Below are 21,655 nucleotides of genomic sequence, written 5' to 3' on the forward strand. Positions count from 1 at the left end.
ACATGGACTTAACTGATATTTATAGAGTCAAAGCAACAGAATACATATTCTTCTCAAGTGCACATGGAACATTCTCCAGGACTGACCACACACTGGCCCACAAAGAAAGCCTCAGTAAACTTAAGAACATTAAAACCATATCAAGCATCTTTTCCAACCACAACATTATCAGATTACAAATCAACTATAAGAAAAACTGTTGAAAAAAAAACCAACAAAAATACAAAAAAATATGCAAACATGTGGAGGCTAAATAATATGCTACTAAGCAGCCAATGAATCACTGAATAAATCAAAGAGGAAATTTTTAAATGCCTAAAGACAAACCAAAAAAAAAAAGCATGATAATTCAAAACCCTTGGGATGCTGCAAAGGAGTTTCTAAGATAGAAGTTTACAGCAATATAACCTTACCTCAAGAAACAAGAAAAAATTCAAGTAAATGAGCTAATCTTACACCAAAAGCAACTAAAGAACAAAATCCAAAGTTAGTAGAAGAAAAGACATCATAAAGATCAGAGAAATAAATGAAGTAGAAATGAAAAAAGGAAAAGATTAATGAAACTAAAAGTAGGCTACTTGAAAAGATAAACAAAACTGATACACCTCTAGTTAATTCATCAAGAAAAAGGAGAGGGCTCAAATCAATAAAATTACAAATGAAAAAGGAGAAGTTAATACACATATCACAGATATACAAAGAATCATAAGAGACTGCTACAAGCAACTACATGCCAATAAATGGATTACTTGGAAGAAATGGACTAATTCTTAGAAAGGGACAACTCCTGAAACTGAGGCAGGAAAAAATACAAAATATGAATAGACTAATCAGGCCTGGCGTGCTGTGATTCATGGGGTCGCAAAGAGTCAGACACGACTGAGCGACTGAACTGAACTGAACTGAAATCACAAGTAATGAAATTGAAACTGTGATTTAAAAACTCCCAACTAACAAATGCCCAGGACCAGATGGCTTCACAAGTGTATTCTATCAAACACCTAGAAAAGAGTTAACACTTTTACTTCTGAAACTATTTCAAAAACTGCAGAGTAAAACACACTCCCACACTCATTCTATAAGGCCACCATCATCCCAATACCAACAAAAAACAAATATCACAAGAAAATTACTGGCTAATATCACTGATGTACATAGATGCAAAAATCCTCAACAAAATATTAGCAGTTCAAATCTAACAAGACATTAAAAGGATCATACACCATGATCAAGTGGGATTTATCCCAGGGATTTGCAAGGATTTTTCAATATCCACAAATCAATCAGTGTGAATCATCACATCAACAAAATGAATAATAAAATCCATATACTCATCTCAATAAATGCAGAAAAATCTTCTGACAAAATTCAACATGCATTCATAACAAAAACTCTCCAGAAAGTGGGACAGAGGGAACATACTTCAACATAGTAAAGGCCATATATGACAAACCTACAGCTAACATCATACTGAACAGTGAAAAGCTGACAGCATTTCCTCTAAGATCAGGAACAAGATGAGGATGTTCACTCTCACTACTTTTATTCAACACATTTTTCTAAGTCCTAGGCACAGCAATTAGAGAAGAAAAAGAAATAAAGGGAATCCAAATTGGAAAAGAAAAAGTAAGACTGTCACTATTTGCAGATGCCATGATACTATACATAGAAAGCCCCTAAGACACTATTACAAAATCACTAGAGCTCATTAAAGAATTAGGTAAAGTTGCAGGATATAAAATTAACACAGAGAAATCTGTTTCATTTGTATACACTAACAATGAAAGATCAGAAAGAGAAATTCAAGAAACAATGCCATTTATCATCACATCAAAAAGAATATATACCTAAGAATAAACCTATCTAAAGAGACAAAAGACCTGTACTCCAAAAACTATTAAGAAGCTGATGAAAAAAACTGAAAATGACACAAATGGAAAGATATACCATGTTCTTGGATTGCAACAATAATGTCAAAATGACTATACTACCCAAGGCAAAACACAGACTCAGTGCAATTCCCTATCAAATTACCAATGGCATTTTTTTAGAACTAGAATAAAAAATCTTAAAATTTGGATGCAGACACAGAAGACCCCGAAAAGTCAAAGCAATCTGTGAAAGAAAAATAGAGTTGAAGGAATCAGACTCCCTGACTTCAGATTACTGAATAAAGCTACAATCATCAAAACAGTACGGCACTGGCACAAAAACAGAAAGATAAATCAATGGAACAGGAAAGAAAGCCCAGAAATAAACCCATGCATCTATAATCAATTAATCTATGACAAAGGAGGCAAGATTATACAATGAAGAAAAGAGTCTCTTCAATACATGATGCTGGGAAAACTGGACAGCTGTATATAAAAAAATGAAATAGAACATTCCTTAACACCATACACAAAAATAAAATTAACTAAAGACCTAAATGTAAGACCAGATATTATAAAACTCTAAGAGAAAAACATAGGCAAAACACTCTCTGACATGAAACACAGCAATATCCTTTTCAACACAGCTCCTAAGGTTATAAAAATGAAAATAAGAAAATGGGACCTAATTAAACTCAAAAGCTTTGCACAGCAAAGGAAACCATAAACAAATGAAAAGACAACCCATAGAACGGAAGAAAATATTTACAAACTATCTGAAGAACAGGGACTGGTCTCCAAAAATCTACAAATACCTCATGCATAACAACAATGACAAAAAAATACAATAAAAAAAACGAGCAGAAACCTAGACAGACATTTCTCCAAAGAAGACCAAGAGGCACATGAAAAAACATTCAACATCACTAATGATTCAGTTAAGCTCCGTCGCTCAGTCATGTCTGACTCTTTGCCACCCCATGAACCGCAGCACGCCAGGCTTCCCTGTCCATCACCAACTCCCAGAGTTCACCCAAACATGTCCATTGAGTCGGTGATGCCATCCAGCCATCTCATCCTCTGTTGTCCTCTTCTCCTCCTGCCCTCAATCTTTCCCAGTTATTAGAGAAATACAAATCAAAACTATGAGAGATCACCTCACGCCAGTCAGAATGGCCATCATCAAAAAATCTACATACAATAAATGATGAAGAGTGTGGAGAAAAGAGAACCCTCTTACACTGTTGGTGGGACTGTAAATTGGTACTGCCACTATGGAGAACCATATGGAGGGTCCTTAAAAAAATTAAAGTAGGGCTACTATGTCATTTTTTTATCTCTCTTAAGTAGCAGGAGGAAACAAACAAGAGTTAGATTTTCCCTCCTCTATACACATCTAACGGAGAAGGCAATGGCAAGCCACTCCAATACTATTGCCTGGAAAATCCCATGGATGGAGGAGCCTGGGAGGCTGCAGTCCGTGGGGTCGCTAAGGGTCGGACACGAATGAGCGACTTCACTTTCACTTTTCACTTTCACACATTGGAGAAGGAAATGGCAACCCACTCCAGTGTTCTTGCCTGGAGAATCCCAGGGACGGGGGAGCCTGGTGGGCTTCCGTCTATGGGGTCACACAGAGTCGGACACGACTGAAGTGACTTAGCAGCAGCAGCAACTATGTAATCCAGCAATACCATTCCTGAGCACATAGCTATCCAGAGGAAAACTGGATGGTTTGAAAGGATACATGCACTTCAATGTTCACTGCAGCACTGTTTACAATAGTCAAGACGTGGAAGCAATCTAAAGGGCCATCAACACAGGCATGGATAAAAAAGATGCCGTACATATATACACCAGACTATTACTCAGCCATTAAAAAGAATCAAACAATGCCATTTGTAACAACATGGATAGAACTAGAAATTACCATACTAAGTAAGTCACAGAAAGACAATTATCATATGATATTGTTTATATTCGGAATCTAAAGAAATAATGCAAATGAACGTATTTACAAAACAGAAAGAGACTCAGACTCAGAGAACTTAGAGTTACCAAGGGAAAGGTTGGGGAAGAGGGACAGAATCGGAGTTTGGGATTTACATGTACATATATAACCGACAAGGACCTACTGTATACTGCAGGAAACTCTGCTCAAAACTCAGACTCAAGTCTCTGCTTAATAATCTAAATGGAAAAATAATTTGAAAAAGAATAGATACATATAAATGTCAAACCAAATCACTTTGCTGTACACTTGAAACTAACACAACATTGTTAATCAACTATATTCTAATATAAAATTAAAAAAATTCTTAAAGCTATCAGATGCTTATCAATACACACATACACCCTAGTGCTACTGTAAGAACTGAGTAACACATGTGAAACAATTATGTGTTTCATGTAAACAATGAGAATAAATTTCAGCCAGCTGAAAGAGGTGAATGGGATACAACTGTAACATTAACTTCATATTCTCATTTCCACTGAGAAAAGAATAAAAGTCACTTTAAAAAATACATTTCCTTTAAGCATTTTTTTTAACAATTAGAAGTTATAACAGATCAAGATTCTTCATTAAATACAAATATCTCAGTATTAAAACTGTTATTTATAACTTAATATCAATTATTTTATCATCAAAGTTATACCTAACAAAAGGTCATTCAATAAAGTGCATTTGGGGATGGGAATGGAAAGGAATTCGAAGATAACAGATATATGAGTAGGTAGTCAAGAAAGTCTAACTGGTAAAGGGCTCAGAGAGAGGTGGGAGGATTCCAAAAGATAACTCTATGGGCCTCTTTTGTCTAAACATTGCTGTTTCTACACTAGAGATAATTATCTCATATTTTTAACATAAAACTTGTCAAGGCTGTAGATATGATATCAGAATAACTCTTTTCATTTCACAGATTTCTGAATCAAGAAGACCATCTAGACATGACAGAGAATATAGGGAGAACCTGGATTTTAAATCTGATTCAATGACAGCTTTGGGTACCCTCACTGAGGAAGGAAAATTTTATTTTGAATACTGAAAAAAGAAAATTATTTGTAGCCAAGAGGGAAAGGTATAGCAGACTACATTATTGTTCATAAATACTCCATCTTTTCCTCCCATTCCCTGAGAGGACCACCTCATCTGACCCAACACTGGCTTGGCCATATGACTCAGTTTGGCCAATGGAATCTGAGCAGGAGTGATAGTGTGTTAGTTCCAAAAAGAGGCAATAGGAGGTATTTCAATTCCAGTAGCCCTCATGGTTTTTTCTGCCTTTTACCAGGAGAATAGCATGTCTCATTTAGGGGTTATTCCTTCAGCCTGGAATCCAAACCGAGGCTACACATGGAACAAACACCTACCAGCTATCTCAGTTTACCATATGTATTATAAGTCACAGCCATCAATATGTGGTGTTACAACTTCTCACGTGATTTCAGATAACCTTCCTTCTATAACTTCACACTAACTCACAGGATGCAACCTTTTCAACATTCACTTCCACAAGCAAGCTTCATGACTTTTTTAAGGTTAAGTGCCAAATATATTGCACTATTTATATATTTTCTTACCACTTAGCATGTGCTGTTTTTACTAAGTTTTTTTTTAATATCACCAAGTTTAGACTGTCATACCCCTAACCTTATTTTTCCTATAAGCCCTGTGGTTTTTACTGCACAATTCTACAGAACACAGTGTCTTTTAGGAACACATATTTCACACCATAACATAACTGACTACATCTTGAAAAAAGAGACACAAATATCCATAATTTGAAGAGACACAGATAACTTAGTTATCTATAACTAAGCCACATAAGGGCAGAAAAGCAACTGGGGTAAGGTGATATTTAACCTTTCAACCTGGTAACACCGTCAAATACAATCACATTGGGAGAATATGTCTCAACGTATGAATTTGAATGTTTGTTAAGTCTCATCTAAATATTATTTAAATCAGATGTGGATGAGACTCAAGCAAGGCTTCAGCAGTATGTGAACTGAGAACTTCCAGATGCACAAGCTGGGTTTAAAAAAGGCAGAAAAGCCAGAGATAAAATTGCCAGTATATGTTGGATCATGAAGAAAGCAAGCAAGTTCCAGAAAAATATCTACTTCTGCTTCACTGACTATGCTAACACCTTTGATTGTGGATCACAACAAACTGTGGACAATTCTTAAAGAGATGGGCATATCAGACCACCTTACTTGCCTCCCAAGAAATCTGTATGCAGGTCAAGAAGCAACCGTTATAACCAGACATGAAACAACAGAATGCTTCAAAATCAGAAAAGGAGTACAACAGGGCTGTATACTGTCACCCTGTTTCTTTACCTTTCATGCTGAATACATCATGTGATATGCCAAACTGGATGAATCACAAGCTGGAATCAAGACTGCCAGGAAATAATATTAACAACCTCAGTATGCAGATAATACTACTCTAATGGCAGAGTGAGGAGGAGCTAAAGAGCCTCTTGATGAGAGTGAAAGAGGAGAGTGAAAAAAAGCTGGCTTAAAACTTGACATTCAAAAAACGAAGATCATGGCATCCAGTTCCATCCCCTCGTGGCAAACAGAAGGGAAAAAGTGAAAGCAGTGATAGATTTTATTTTCTTGGGCTCCAAAATCACTGCAGATGGTGACCGCAGCCATGAAATTAAAAGATGCTTGCTCTTTGGAAAAAAGAGACACAAACTCTGGTGGAATAAGCATCTCCACCAAAGCATCTTTGGTGTCATAAGCTATGACAAACCCAGCCATCCTATTAAAAAGCAGTGACGTCCCTTTGCCAACAAAGCTCTGTATAGTAAAACCTATGGTTCTTCTAGCAGTCGTGTACAGAAGTGAGAGTTGGACTATAAAGAAGGCTGAGTGCCAAAGAACTGATGTTTTAGAACTGTGGTTTTGGAGAAGACTCCTGAGAGTCCCTTGGACAGCAAAGAGATCAAACCAGTCAATCCCAAAGGAAATCAATCCTGAATATTCATTGGAAGGACTGATGCTGAGGCTCCAATACTTTGGCCATCTGATGAGAAGAGCCAACTCATTAGAAAAGACCCTGATGCTGGGAAAGATAGAAGGCAGGAGGAGAAGGGAACGACAGAGGTTGGATGGCATCACCGACTCAAACAACATGAGTCTGAGCATGCTCGGGAAGATGATGAAGAATAGGGAAGCCTGGCGTGCAGCAGTCCATGGGGTCGCAGAGAGTCAGACATGACTTAGTGACTGAACAACAACAAGGTACTCCAGCTGTAAACCTATGAAATCAAACAAATTATGTGTTTCTAAAATATAATGGTGGAAACAGCATAGGACAGAAGTTCCCATTCCAACAGGCATAAGACAGATATTTCCATTCCAAAAGAAGAAATGAGTGACAAGTCTCAAATAAATCTAAAACCTAGTAAGGCAAATTCCATTACACCTTAATTAAGGCTGATGAATAACCCTCTAACTTGATACTCTGCCTTCCAGACCCACTGAAGCAGAGATCCCACCTGCAGGGCACACCAGGGCAACATTCCTGCCCCTCTAAGCTTTGCTGGGCAGAAGCTGGGCACCAAAGACTCCTGGCAGCCCTGCCCCATACTTCCCTTCTTTGAAATCTAGGTGGAGTCAGACATGCCTCCAGGGCCTTTGCATTCTCCACTAGTGGAGATACTTATTCCACCAAAGTTTGCTGCCTGCACCCCGCTGAGGGATAACTGCCACACTAGGGGCTGCCAGAACCATATCCAGGGCAGTCAAGGAGCTCAGCAACAGCATTAATTTTCACAACTATAAGCAGTTACGAGGACTCAAGCCACACCTTCAACCCTTCGCTTAGAAATGACTTGAAGTAAATACCCAATTTCATTGCTCATAAGTTCTACATTCTACAAAGCACTGAAACATGAACATAACTCAGGCAAGTTCTTTGACACTTTATAACAAGGATCACTTTTCTTTCAGTTTCCAATAACATGGTCCTTATTTCCATCTGAGATCTTATCAAAATGGTCTTTATGGAACACAATTCTACCAATATCCTGCACAGGATTGCACAGGTGTCCTCTAAGAAAATTGTTTTCTTACAACTCTGCTTCTTTCTTTCCAAGTCCTCACCAGAATCTCATTTAAAGATCTGTTCCCAATAGTGTAGACTTTTTCTAGCATGCACCTCAAAATTCTTCCATTACCCATTACCCAGTCCCAAAGCCACTTTTACATTTTCAAGGAAATCTGTTACATCCCTTTCACTTCTCAGTACCAATTGCTGTTTTAGCTCATTCAGGATCCTATAAGAAAATTACCATAGATGAAGTGGCTTATAAAAAACAGAAACATACTTCTCACATTTCTGGAGGTTGGGAAGTACAAAATCAAGGTGCTAGCAGACGTGGTGTCTAATAAAGACCCAATTCCTGGTTCATAGATGATTCATTTTCTTATTCATCTTCTTGCTATGTCCACACATGGCAGGAGGGGCAAAGGAACTCTCAGTGATCTCCTTAATAAAGGTACTAGTCCCACTGATGAGGGGTCCACTCTCATGACTGATTCATCAGTAAAGCCTCACTTCCAAAGTCATCACACTGGAGGAGTAGGTCACAACACGAATTTGCGGGGGACACATTCATTCTATACCACTAGCTCAACACAGAATTTACCTTATATTCTACTTAAGTAATTTTCTCATTTTATATGCATATGAAAATACTTTCTCAGTCATAGAAGCATAAAAAATATATTACACAGGTACATTGTGTTAGAGTATAATAAACCAGGCATATATTAATAAGAAGAAAAACACTGTTTTTTAATACTTACCACAAGCTTTAGAAGCAGCAACACAAATCTCTTCAGCAACATACTCTCCAGTTGGAAACTTCAGATAATCCCCCTCAGCTTTCCCAAGGGAATGATAAAGATAGACCTGCAGGACCGGATCTATTTGCTTCACAGAATTAGCATTTCCAGAAATATCACCATTCTGATGTACAGGGGATGTGGATGTTCCTTCCATTTCTGTCATTGTAAGGCAAGCCATTCCCATGCAGAGTCGTTTTCAGAACATTTGCCTGTAAGAGAAACCAAAGTTACAAATGAAAGTGATACTTGTAAGTTATCCTTCACATATAAAGAAGTCTTCACTGGTAGCATCGACTCTGTCAAATCCACTAATTGAATAAGTATCATGCACAAGCATTTTTCAGATACTGAAGGTTTTGTTCCAGATCAGTGCAATAAAATAAGTCACACCAATTTTTTAGTTTCTGAGTACATATAAAAGTTATATTTACATTATACTGTACTCTATTAAATGTACAATAGCATTATATCTTTAAAAAAATCCACTTACATACCTTAACTGAAAATGCATTATTATTGTTAACCGTCACATGAAACTTCAGCAATTTGTAATCTTTCTACAATAGTAACTCTCAAAAGGATATAAGACAAATACGGAAGAAAAAAAAAAAACCTGGCAAATCAGTTTTTATATGCATATGAAAAAATCCACTAATTTTTTAAAGAATAATAAATCTTGACTGAGTTTGGGAATTCCCTGGTGGTCCAGTGGTTAGGGCTTGGCATTTTAAAAGAATTTAAAAATTACTAAAGTAAGCTTATAAGATCACAAGACACAAAACCAATATATAAAAATCTACTGCAATTCCCATATGCCAGAACCAATTAAAAACTGAACATTCTAAACTGATATAATTTATAACAGGAATCAAAAAGTCAAATATGTAGGAACAAATTTATTGAAATACCTGTAGGAACTCTGTAATAAAAACAAATGAAAATATTTTTCTAAAGAAGACACACAAATTGCTAATAGAAACATGAAAAAATACTCAACATCACTAATTATTAGAGAAATACATATCAAAACAATGAAGCATCACCTGACACCTGTCAGAATCGCCATCACAAAAAGTCTACTAATAATAAATGCTGGAGAAGATGGAGGAAAAAAGAACTCTACTACAACGGTGATGGGCATATACAACTGGTGCAGTCTCTACAGAAAAAAGTGTAGAGTTTCCTCAAAAAACTAAAAATAGAATAACCATATGATCCAGCAATTCCACTCCTGGGTATATATTCAGAAAAACCAACAATACCAATTTGAAAAACTGCAAGCACCCCTACATTTATAGCAGCACTGTTTTTAGTTTTTTTTCTTCTACTTGCCATGAAGTGATGGGACTAGATGCCATGACCTTAATTTTTTGAATGCTGAATTTTAAGCCAGCTTTTTCACTCTCCTCTTTCACCCTCATCAAGAGGCTCTTTAGTTCCTAAGACATACACACTACCCTGTATAAAATAACATGGATATACTGTACAGCACAGGGAATTATAACCATTATCTTATAACAACTTTCCATGGAGTACAATCTGTAAAAGTACTGACTCACTATGCTATACACCTGGAACTAATATTGTTAATCAATTATATTTTATGACAAATACAAAAAATAAAAGCCAAGAACAGAACATGGTGATAGACAATGATAGGAAAGTCAATGTTGTCCAGATTTTGATTCTTCTCCAAATTGATCTATAGATTCAACACAATCCCAATTAAAATTTTAGCAGCTTATTCTATGGAAATTTACAAGCTAAAATCTATATGAAAAACAAAAAGAACTTACAACAGCCAAGATAATCTTGAAGAGCAAAATGGAGAATTTATACTACCAGACACCAAGATTTATTATAAAGTCAGAGTAATTAAGTCAGGTTGCTATTAGAATAACTACAAATAAATAAGCAAATGAAACAGAATACAAAAAAAAAAATCCTCACATATGGTCATCTAATTAGAAAAAATGCCTCACTACATTTCAGTGGAGAAGAAATGATTATTTTTTAAATAAATGTTTTTCAATCAATTGGCTATTCATATGGGAGGTGAAAAAGAAAGAATTTTGACCTCAACTTTTACCATACATAACTATTAATTTGAGATGGATAATTGATCAATATGCATAAGGAATAAACTTTTTCTGGAACAAACAAACATTTCAGAGAAATGGAGACTATCTTCATGACAACAGAAACTTATCTTTCAATAATAAAATAAGAGGGGAACAACATTTGAACACACTTAAAAAATATCACTGCAGACAGTGACTGCAGTCATGATATTAAAAGACACTTGCTCCTTGGAAGAAAAGCTATGACAAACCTAGACAGTGTATTAAAAAGCAGAGACATCACTTTGCCAACAAAGGTCTGTAGTGTCAAAGCTACGGTTTTTCCAGTCATCATGTATGGACGGGACAGTTGGACTATAAAGAAGGCTGACTGTTGAAGAATTGATGCTATCGAACTATGGTGCTGGAGAAGACTCTTGAGAGTCTCTTGGACTGCAAGGAGATCAAACCTGTCAATCCTAAAGGAAATCAACCCTGAATATGCTTTGGAAGAACTGATGCTAAAGCTCCAATACTTTGGCCATGTGATGTGAAGAGTCAAATCATTAGAAAAAACCCTGATGCTGGGAAAGTTTGAGGGCAGGAGAAAAAGAGTATGACAGAGAATGACACGTTTGGATGGCATCACTGACTCAATGGACATGAGTTTGAGCAAACTCCAGGAGATAGTGAAGGACAGGAAACCCTGGCATGCTGCAGTCCATGGGGTCTCAAGGAGTCAGACATGACTTAGCCACTGAACAACAAAAGGAGATACAAAATTGTCCAAAAGCACTTATGAATAACTACTGAATACCAGTAATCATTAGGGAAATACAAATTAAAACCATAAGATACTTTCACACACCCATTAAAACAGAAAATTTAATACCAAATGTTTAAAAAATTGTAGAGAAATTGAAACTGTCATTGCTGGTGGGAATGTTAAATTGTACAAACACTTTGCAAAAATGTTCAGCACTTTCTTACAAAGTTATACATACATTCACACCATGATCCAACAAGCCCACTCCTTGGTAATTTAGCTATAAAGTGCATGCTTTTTTCCTTGCTACTTCCTCCTTCAGGCTACCTGGAATGAAGACACAATAGCTGAAGCTATACAATGACTCTCTTGCAACCACAAGGTAACCATGAGGATGGAAATCAATGCAAAGGTTGGAAGAACACAAAGATAGCAGGTAACTAGTTTCTTGACAACCAGGGAGTCACTAAGTCCAACAGAGAGAAACAGTAAATCCAATATTATTTGCAAGGCTTCCCTGGTGGTTCAGTGGTAAAGAATCCTCCTGCCAATTCAGGAAATGCAGGTTCAATCCCTATGTCAGGAAGATCCCTGGAGTAGGAAATGGCAACCCACTCTAGTATTATTGCCTGGGAAATTCCATGGACAGAGAAGCCTGGCAGGCTACAGACCATGGGGTCACAAAAGAGATTATTTGTATATTCCAGTTATCTGCAGCCAAGTCAAATCGAAACTGATGTCCTTCTCCAGATTTCAACTCTTCCTACAACCTAAAACATTTTAGTAAATAAGTTTATCTTTTCTTTGAATTTCTGCCCTTCCAGGGCTCTCCTATCTTGCATTTACAATAAATGCTATATGCATTCAGACCAAATCAAGAAGATATGTTATCTTCAAGATTATAAAGGATTAAGGCAAAAGGATTTCACAGAAAATTATGCCTATTTTTTAAAAGAAATACTTTCAAAAAGGCATTCTCTCACCAGCTTCAAATCTGAGGTCTGATTTTAGCAGTTTCAAAAGAAGCAAAAGAATTTCTTTTGCTTTAACAGAAGCAAAAGAAATTGCTGAGGCACAGCATAGAAAGTCTGTTGGATTTCATGTAGTTTCTTAGCTCAAAATCACAGAAACTCGTAAGCAAAAAGTTATGATCAGAAAGTCTGTAACACAAAAAATCCTTTCCTTCTGTTCCCTTGTTTACTTTGTCCATAACACCATTCTAGGAGACAAACGGTTATTTTCTCCATAATCCCTTACCCTCAACTACTAAACCTAAAAAGTTCATTGAGAATAGTTTGAGAAAAGTACAAAAATTATTATTAAAGGTGCTGGGAATAATATCTAAATACAACTTCTCACTATTCATGCTCATACAGATTCTCATTTTGCCTCTTTTATTTAAAATGAAACTGTATGGCTAGGAGTGAATCATATGGCATTTGAATTATGTACCAACAAAACATTTTTTAAACATATGTATTTTAAGAAAAAATAGAAATGTTAAAACAATTACCCCAGATACCTGCTTAGCATCAAAACAAGTAAACTTCTGTTGTCTTTATCTCTTCGTATTTCTACTAGTTTGTCCATTTCTATAGTCAAGGCTATGGTTTTTCCAGTGGTCATGTATGGATGTGAGAGTTGGACTGTGAAGAAAGCTGATCGCCGAAGAATTGATGCTTTTGAACTGTGGTGCTGGAGAAGACTCTTGAGAGTCCCTTGGACTGCAAGGAGATCAATCCTGGGTGTTCATTGGAAGGACTGATGCTAAAGCTGAAAATCCAATACTTTGGCCATCTCATGTGATGAGCTGACTCACTGGAAAAGACTCTGATGCTGGGAAGGATTGGGGGCGGGAGGAGAAGGGGGCGACAGAGAATGAGATGACTGGATGGCATCACCAACTCAATGGACATGAGTTTGAGTGAACTCCGGGAGTTGGTGATGGACAGGGAGGCCTGGCGTGCTGTGATTCATGGGATCGCAGAGAGTCGGACACGACTGAGTGACTGAACTGACTGACTGACTGACCATATATTTGGCTATCCAAACATACTTTTCACTTCATATTTGATCAATTATGTCTAATGCAATACCTCCCTAAACAATAACCAAACATCCAAGTGTGGGGACAGCCAAGACAATTACATAACATAAACTGCAAAAGGGCAGAGACAGTGCAGCCTGAACTTCATGTCAGAAATGGTAATAGGAACATCATGTTTTCAACAGAAATGATGAGTGAATAAGAATTTGGATCTACTTCTCAGTAATTACTGTTCTAAAAAGTTCTCGGGTATGAAACAATACATATACTGTTTCAAAACATTTAACAGAATATATACAGTGAAAAGGTTGGCTTGAAGCTCAACATTCAGAAAACAAAGATCATGGCATCTGGTCCCATCACTTCATGGGAAATAGATGGGGAAACTGTGGAAGCAGTGTCAGACTTTATTTTTTTGGGCTCCAAAATCACTGCAGATGCTGATTGCAGCCATGAAATTAAAAGACGCTTACTCCTTGGAAGGAAATTTATGACCAACCTAGAGAGCATATTAAAAAGCAGAGACATTACTTTGCCAACCAAGGTCCCTCTAGTCAAGGCTATGGTTTTTCCAGTGGTCATGTATGGATGTGAGAGTTGGACTGTGAAGAAGGCTGATCACCGAAGAATTGATGCTTTTGAACTGTGGCGCTGGAGAAGACTCTTGAGAGTCCCTTGGACTGCAAGGAGATCCAACCAGTCTATTCTAGAGGAGATCAATACTGGATGTTCACTGGAAGGACTGATGCTAAAACTGAAACTCCAATAAATACTTTGGCCACCCCATGCAATGAGGTGACTCACTGGAAAAGACTCTGATGCTGGGAGGGATTGGGGGCAGGAGGAGAAGGGGACGACAGAGAATGATATGGCTGGATGGCATCACCAGCTCGATGGACATGAGTCTGAGTGAATTCCGGGAGTTGGTGGTGGACAGGGAGGCCTGGCCTGCTGTGATTCATGGGGTCACAAGGAGTCGGACACGACTGAGCGACTGAAGTGAACTGAACTGAACTGATACAGTGAACTGACTGGGCTATGCATAAACCTAGCTCAACCACTAAACATACATAAGGGAAAGGAAGAATCCATCCTCAATCTGAGCTGAGTAACTAGGTATATACAAAGCGCCAAGATAGACAAAAAGAGTAAGAAAGAAGAAATGAATTTTAGATATTTACAGTCAGAAGCACCTATAAAACAATTAAAAGAAATATTTGTAGTAACTGGCTTGATATATGAGTAGTTAAGAACGATTTCTTAATTTGGGGTTTGAGAGGCTGGATATCCAGTATTATAATTCACAGAAGAGAATATATGGAACACAAGGATAGTTTGGGAGGAATGATTAATTCAATTTGGCATAAAATGAACTGAGTTACCTATGATATATACAGACTGAGATATTCTAAAGGCAGCTAGATTTATGCAGGCTAAGGGGAACATAATGTGCTTTTGTGACAGATTTCACAGTCAGTATGCATAAAGGGGGCTATAGCCATAGACGTATATGACGTCCAGGTATAAAGTATGAGGTAGGAAGAGAAGATGATAGATCAAATCCTTGAGGTCACAACATTTAAGTGCTATCCAGAAACGTCATGATGGAGGGCATAAAGAAGAATGTAGCAAAGATCTTGAAAATAAATGGCCAGAAACAGAAGAAAAGTAGAATTAACTGTATAAAAATTGATTAGTGCATTTTTTCTTCCCTTTAGAAAAAAAACAGAAGAGAAGAATTATCAAACATCATGAAGAGGTTAAATAAGAAACAGAAGGAAAAAAAATCTGCTGAATTTGGTAATTAAGAAGTAAAGACCACCTATAGGGAAAGAATCTGAAGGGTTAAGGATGACCTTTCTTTTCATTTGGTTTCATTATTTTGAGTTCTCTAATCTCAAGCATGGTTTTCAATTTAGGACTATTACCCAGAAGAATACAGGCATTCCCAAACATTCAAAAATTCGAAGTTTACCTCAAAAGCAGCATTGAAGAAGTTATTTTCTTAAGATGTAATACACCACACCAGAAGAGTAAACCCAAAAAGAGGATGATATCAGGTCCAGAAAACAGATCTAATCCTGGAAAGTAATAAAGTTAAGTTCTGATGAAAGTTGAACAGAAGGCCTGCGGCACACTCAGAGCAGATAGGAGCAGAGGAGCTCCAGAAGGAAGATTTCAGAAAAAAAGTCAGTGTTAGACTGCTTGCTATGATCAGTTCAAAACAAAACAAAACACCCAGAGTGGACATGATAAAGGAAAACAGTGAAAGGAAAAAAAGGCAATTCTAGTGGGAGAAAACGTTATAAGAAAGGAGATGAAATTATAACATACTTCTAGGCTCTACAATAAACAATCCTCAGTATAATATAAACAAACATGGTTACTGAACAGAACATAAATGCTGGTCTTAACATAAACTACCAGAGGCTGAGAGGTAAAAGCATGGAGGGAAGCTAAAGTAAAGCTTGGGAAAGAAGCACCAACCTTAGAAATTGAGAAATCAACAAATAATGCCCGTGGTTGCTGGAACAAGAAATAAAGTTATAAATATATTGTCATAGGTTACAATTATAGCCAATATAAGAAATAAAATAGTGAAACCTGTAATCTGAAGAAAAGAGGAGGAACAGGTAAAGCAGAGACCGAACTACCAGAAGTTAACAGAGTTAAAACTGTCTCCCTCTGGAGAAAAGGATTAAAGTCGGAAGCACAGAGTTTTTCATTGTAACTGGATTGTCCTACATTATTAATGCTCCCGTGTGACCTGACTTTTTAAACCAATATAAATGAAACATCTAGGGGAAAAAAAAATTATGAGAGTAATTAGGAAATAAAGTCATGGTGGCACGGTTACTCTTAAAGGTGAACAGCAAAATAGAAAAAGGATAGCTGCTGTGCTTCCCTGGGTGGTCCAGCGGTTAAGAATACACCTGTGAATGCAGTTTGATCCCTGATCTGGAAAAATCCCACATGCCACAGGGCAACCAAAGCCCGTGCACCACAAATATCAAGCCTCTGCTCAAGAGCCCACAGGCTACAACTACTGAGCTAGAGTTCTGCAAGTACTGAAGCCCATGTGCCTAGAGCCTCTGCTCCACAATGAGAAGCCCACATCTGCAACTAGAGAGTAGCCCCCACTCTCCACAGAGAAAGCCCACAGGCAGCAATGAAGACCTAACACAACCAAAAATAAATAAATTATAAAAAATCCCAAACAGGGTATTTTTAAGGTATTCAGTACTACCACCATTGTAGATCTAAAATATCTGATCAACCTCAACTATACAAACCCAGTTTGAATTAATCTGCAAAGAAAAAAAAAAAGCCTTGTAAGAACTTATGAAACATACCTTTATAAACTTTTCATTGAATAGATACTTAAATATTTAATTTATAATCTACTTTAAGAATTACTAGTCCCAATTCCTCTCCCTTATCTAGTCTTATCACATTGTTCACCTTGATTCTTCTTTGATTTCCTTCATCTTTAAAACAATATACACTCACTGTACATCATCTTGAAATAATTCAAAACAATGGTTCTCACCCTGGCTGCAAGTTACAGTAACACAGGGAATTCTATAAATACCAGTGCCTGAGACCAAAGAAAGGAATGATATGGTGTGATAGAAACTTTACAATAATTATTAGTCATGATCAAAGAAACGAAAGATTAACATTCATGAAAAGAACAAACAGCTATAAAAGAAAATAATTTCAGCAGAATATGTCACACAATGATTACTCAGAAACAGATGCAGAAAGAAGTAGTAAACTGGAAGTAGTACTAAGACATTCAACCAGAAAGCAGCATGAAAAAGACAAAAAAAAACTGAAAAGACAGTTAAGAGGCCTGGAAAACAATCAAGAAAACTATTTTTCGAGAGTGATAAAAGGTATTCTCAGACATTTCAAAGTTATATGAAGATAAACTACACACATATTCTGACTAAAAGAACTATTAAAAGATACATTTTAATGAGAAAAGAATTCTGACAGAAAGTATTTAAGATACAGCAGTAAGCACCAAAATTGATACATTATTGGTAATAGATACTGACAGGTGTTTTTAAGCAACACACACAAAAAACTCAAGAACTACATGAATCTAAAACATTAGTAAGCATAAGAAAAGAGGGCTATTTGATTTCTCCTTACCTATAATAGGATTTGGGGCAAAATATGGCTGGATGGCATTACCGACTCGATGGAGATGAGTTTGAGTGAACTCTGGGAGTTGGTGACGGACAGGGAGGCCTGGCGTGCTGCGACTCATGGGGTCGCAAAGAGCCGGACACAACTGAGCGACTAAACTGAACTGATGCCACCTCAAAATACGCCATTCTGACCCACCTATGTTTCTTGAAAGTGTGAAATAAATCTCCCATGTGAAGGAATAGTCCCTATACTGGGAGGCTAGAAGGAATCCTTATCACCAGAAACAGGGAATTCATGGTTGAGAAAGCTATATAAACAGTTACTTCATTAATTTGCTACCCCAAACCCAAAGCCCTTTATTGTATCAAAACTTCACAAATGTTTCTTTGTTTAAAAGGGTATATCAACAGCCTGATTTGGTCACTTCTTAGGTCTTACATCTATGGGACTTCTGTATGTATGAAATAAAATTTGTTTTTCTCCTGTTAATCTGTCTTGAGTCAATTTGATTATTAGGCCAGCCAAAAGAACAAAGTGACAAAGAGGGGAAATTTACCTTCCTCAGCAGGAGCAGCAGCAGCAACAGTTTTGGTATAATCAGCAGGATCTTCCTTTGCTGGAAAACAGCCTGTTCCCAGGACTGCTGCTGCTGAGAAATCCTAGAACCTCTGACAAGAGCTGGCAGCAGGGAAGGATTCTTACTGTCAGCCTTCTGGATCTTTGTCTATAGGGGTCCAATGAAAGCAAAAGTGAAGACAGTCCTTTTTCTCTTTCTAAATTCACACTAACAGAAGAAACTATTTGTGTAACAAGTTTCTTTGGCATACCAACTACTGCAAATTGAATTTGGGCACTTCTGGTTTTTATTGATCCTTTTCCTCCCAAAGATGGGCACTATTTTTTTTTTTTTGGCTCTGTTGTATCATTTGTACTAAGGAGGAAAATCCACAGGGTAGAACACAGGCGTAAGCCCTATAAGCCTGCTGTTTGAACCAGCTTTCACAGACAAGTGAGTTCAGGTCTCATCAGATGAGTATGATGATTTTCATTTCACCTTGTTCTACATCCTGAGAGCTTGGCTTTGTGTCCAGTGAAACTATTCTCTCTGACTACTACCATCTAAAAAATACACTTTGTATACACAGTGACCAGTGAACTAGACTGGGATGCTGAGACATGAAGTCACAAGCAGCAATCTGTCCAGCAGTGTAAGCCCTCAGGGTAATTGGTCACAAGGGGTCCCAGTCCATAGGAGACTCTGTCATCTCAACCTCTGTTGTTTTATTAGTGCTGGGAAAGTCCCATTCCAGTAACACCTGCCTACTCTCACAGATTAGCAGATCTGTAATCAGAGGTGTCTTATATTCTTGGGAAAATCAGAAACACAGTTTTCAGCACACAATTCTTACCCCCTATGCAACAAAGGACTTTCCTTTCTTAGACTATCTTTGTGATATCTTTTTGTATACTGTGAGAGCTGATTCTTTGTACTCTCTTTGAGAACACCTCTTGCATTCATAGTTAAGTCATAAAAATGCTTATTTAAGGTTTAAGTCACTATTAAGAAGATCCTACTCCTCAATGCTCAGACAGTGGATCCTTCGAATTGGAAAAACTTCTCAATTTTCTCATCTTAAACAATTGTATTATTGGTACATATGGGAAGACCAAAGTTAAAAGTGGATATGAAAAAATATAATGATTAGCCTTGCTGCTGCTGCTGCTAAGTCACTTCAGTCGTGTCCGACTCTGTGTGACCCCATAGACGGAAGCCCACCAGGGTCCCCCTTCCCTGGGATTCTCCAGGCAAGAACACTGGAGTGGGTTGCCATTTCCTTCTCCAATGTGTGAAAGTGAAAAGTGAAAGTGAAGTTGCTCAGTCGTGTCCGACCCTTAGTGACCCCACAGACTGCAGCCCACCAGGCTTCTCCATCTGTGGGATTTTCTAGGCAAGAGTACTGGTATTCCTTTAACGAGATAAAAGAAATTAAACTCAGAACAAAATTAAAAATCAAATCTGACATAATACCCCTTTCTCCTCCCTCTTACACACCTCTTGTCCCAGCTCTCTATCCCTGACCCACCAGAAGATCATCTGGATTAGGGATCCCTGAACTAAACGCTACCCCTCATAGAGATGGCCAGAACCTGTCCTAGGACCTCCTGCAGATAACCAGGTAATGACTCAGCTACAGGCCAGTACTCAAGGCATGACAGGAATGATATTAGAGGCTTTCTCCCCTACAGTGAATTGGACTGAGGTCATATCATGCCCTATAAATAGTAACTGCCCTAAAGTTCTGGTAATAGGCAAATGTACTCCAAAACTGCCAAGAGAAAACCTGCATTCTTTCTCTGTCCCTTAAAGATGTAAACTTTACTGAATCTTTGAATGTAAATATCCCAGAAGGTGTATAAAAAAATGCCCAGGCCCACCTGAGACTAAAGACAGAAAGAGGCTTTTTTAAAAATATAAACTGCTAAAAGCGTTCTCATGCCCAAACCGTAGAACATAGCCTTGTCAAAGACAAACACAAATCTTTATTCTTCATAAATATTAACAAAAAGCTTTAAAGGTAGGTATCTTTAACTTGTTCGACAAGAGACACAATTATGTATAAATTAATGAGTTTTGTATTGTACTTGATTCAAGGCCAAAGTTCTGGAATAGAGCTCCAAGATCTCTGTGTCTGTCTGCATATTTTATCTATGTATGTACATTATAGATATATTTTTCCACCTCCAGACGGTATTGCTAAAATTAATTGGTAAAGAGCTCTATGCAGTGGACTTAGAGAAAAGTAAGCATTTACGTAAACCAAGCATATGCATGCATGCTAAGTCACTTCGGCCATGTTCAACTGTGCAACTCCAAGGACAGCAGTCTACCAGGCTCCTCTGACCATGGGACTCTCCAGGCAAGAATACTAGAGTGGGCTGCCCTACTTCAGGGGATCTTCCCAACCCAGGGATCTAACCCATGTCTGTTACGTCTAACCTGCACTGGCAGGCGGGTTCTTTACCACTAGTGTCACCTGGGAAGCCTCAAACCAAGTACAGTCTCATATACACAGAAGATAATCCAAATGTTTTTCATGTTTATATGATCTGGGATAATCTCTGATAATAAAAGTTTGCTTAAGTTTATTGCTTTAAAAAAACAAGCATGTTTTCAAAACTTGTCAAGAAAAATACCTTAAGTTGAACATTAATTATTTCATGTCTAATGTAAGCATAATTATTACAAACAAATGTTTTAAATAAATTTAAATAAGACAATACTTTATACCAAGGTAAACTAAACAATGGATATATATTGAATATCTAAATCATTTCCAGACAGGATGGTATACTGAGATACAGATTGCTAAAAATAGTGTTTAGTTTTGACTTTGTAATTTTTTCAGAGGCAAAGGATACTTGGGTCTATTAATAAATACGTTTTAGGCCACAATGAAAAAAAACTATTATAAGAAAGAATATACTTCTAAAATTTGAAATTCATAACTTTGCTAATCTAAACTACTACAGAATGTAATATCATATATTAACACAATGTTTGTTAATACATGATAGTCCACAATTGCCAGATTCCTAGTTTTCATTGGAAAGTAAAGATCACAAACAGTTCAAAAGGCTGAAAGAAGAGCTAAGACGTGACTGAACCAGAGAGAAAATGTCAGAACACAGAGTAATAAGTATAAACTGCTGCTGCTCCTGCTAAGTCGCTTCAGTCGTGTCCGACTCTGTGCGACCCCATAGACGGCAGGCTCCCCCGTCCCTGGGATTCTCCAGGAAAGAACACTGGAGTGGGTTGCCATTGCCTTCTCCAATGCATGAAAGTGAAAAGTGAAAGTGAAGTTGCCTAGTCGTCTCCGACTCT

The 21,655-nt window shown here is 37.4% G+C and overlaps 1 protein-coding gene across 1 annotated transcript in view; it reads right to left on the bottom strand.

Annotated features, from left to right (window-relative positions):
* Window positions 1-18,462, bottom strand: part of JAK2 (Janus kinase 2) — a 103,095-nt gene extending 84,633 nt beyond the window's left edge. The window contains exons 1-2 of the mRNA XM_088837907.1: window positions 18,329-18,462; window positions 8,697-8,947 (exon numbers count right to left, since the gene is read on the bottom strand). Coding sequence (XP_088694033.1) covers window positions 8,697-8,922 — 226 coding nt within the window. The 5' untranslated portion in view covers window positions 8,923-8,947; window positions 18,329-18,462. The remainder of the gene's footprint in view (window positions 1-8,696; window positions 8,948-18,328) is intronic.
* Between the last annotated feature and the right edge of the window lie 3,193 nt (window positions 18,463-21,655).

Source organism: Moschus berezovskii, chromosome 7, assembly GCF_049115385.1.
Source record: "Moschus berezovskii isolate FMDL1 chromosome 7, NW_MosBer_1.0, whole genome shotgun sequence".
Classification (NCBI taxonomy): Eukaryota; Metazoa; Chordata; class Mammalia; order Artiodactyla; family Moschidae; genus Moschus; species Moschus berezovskii.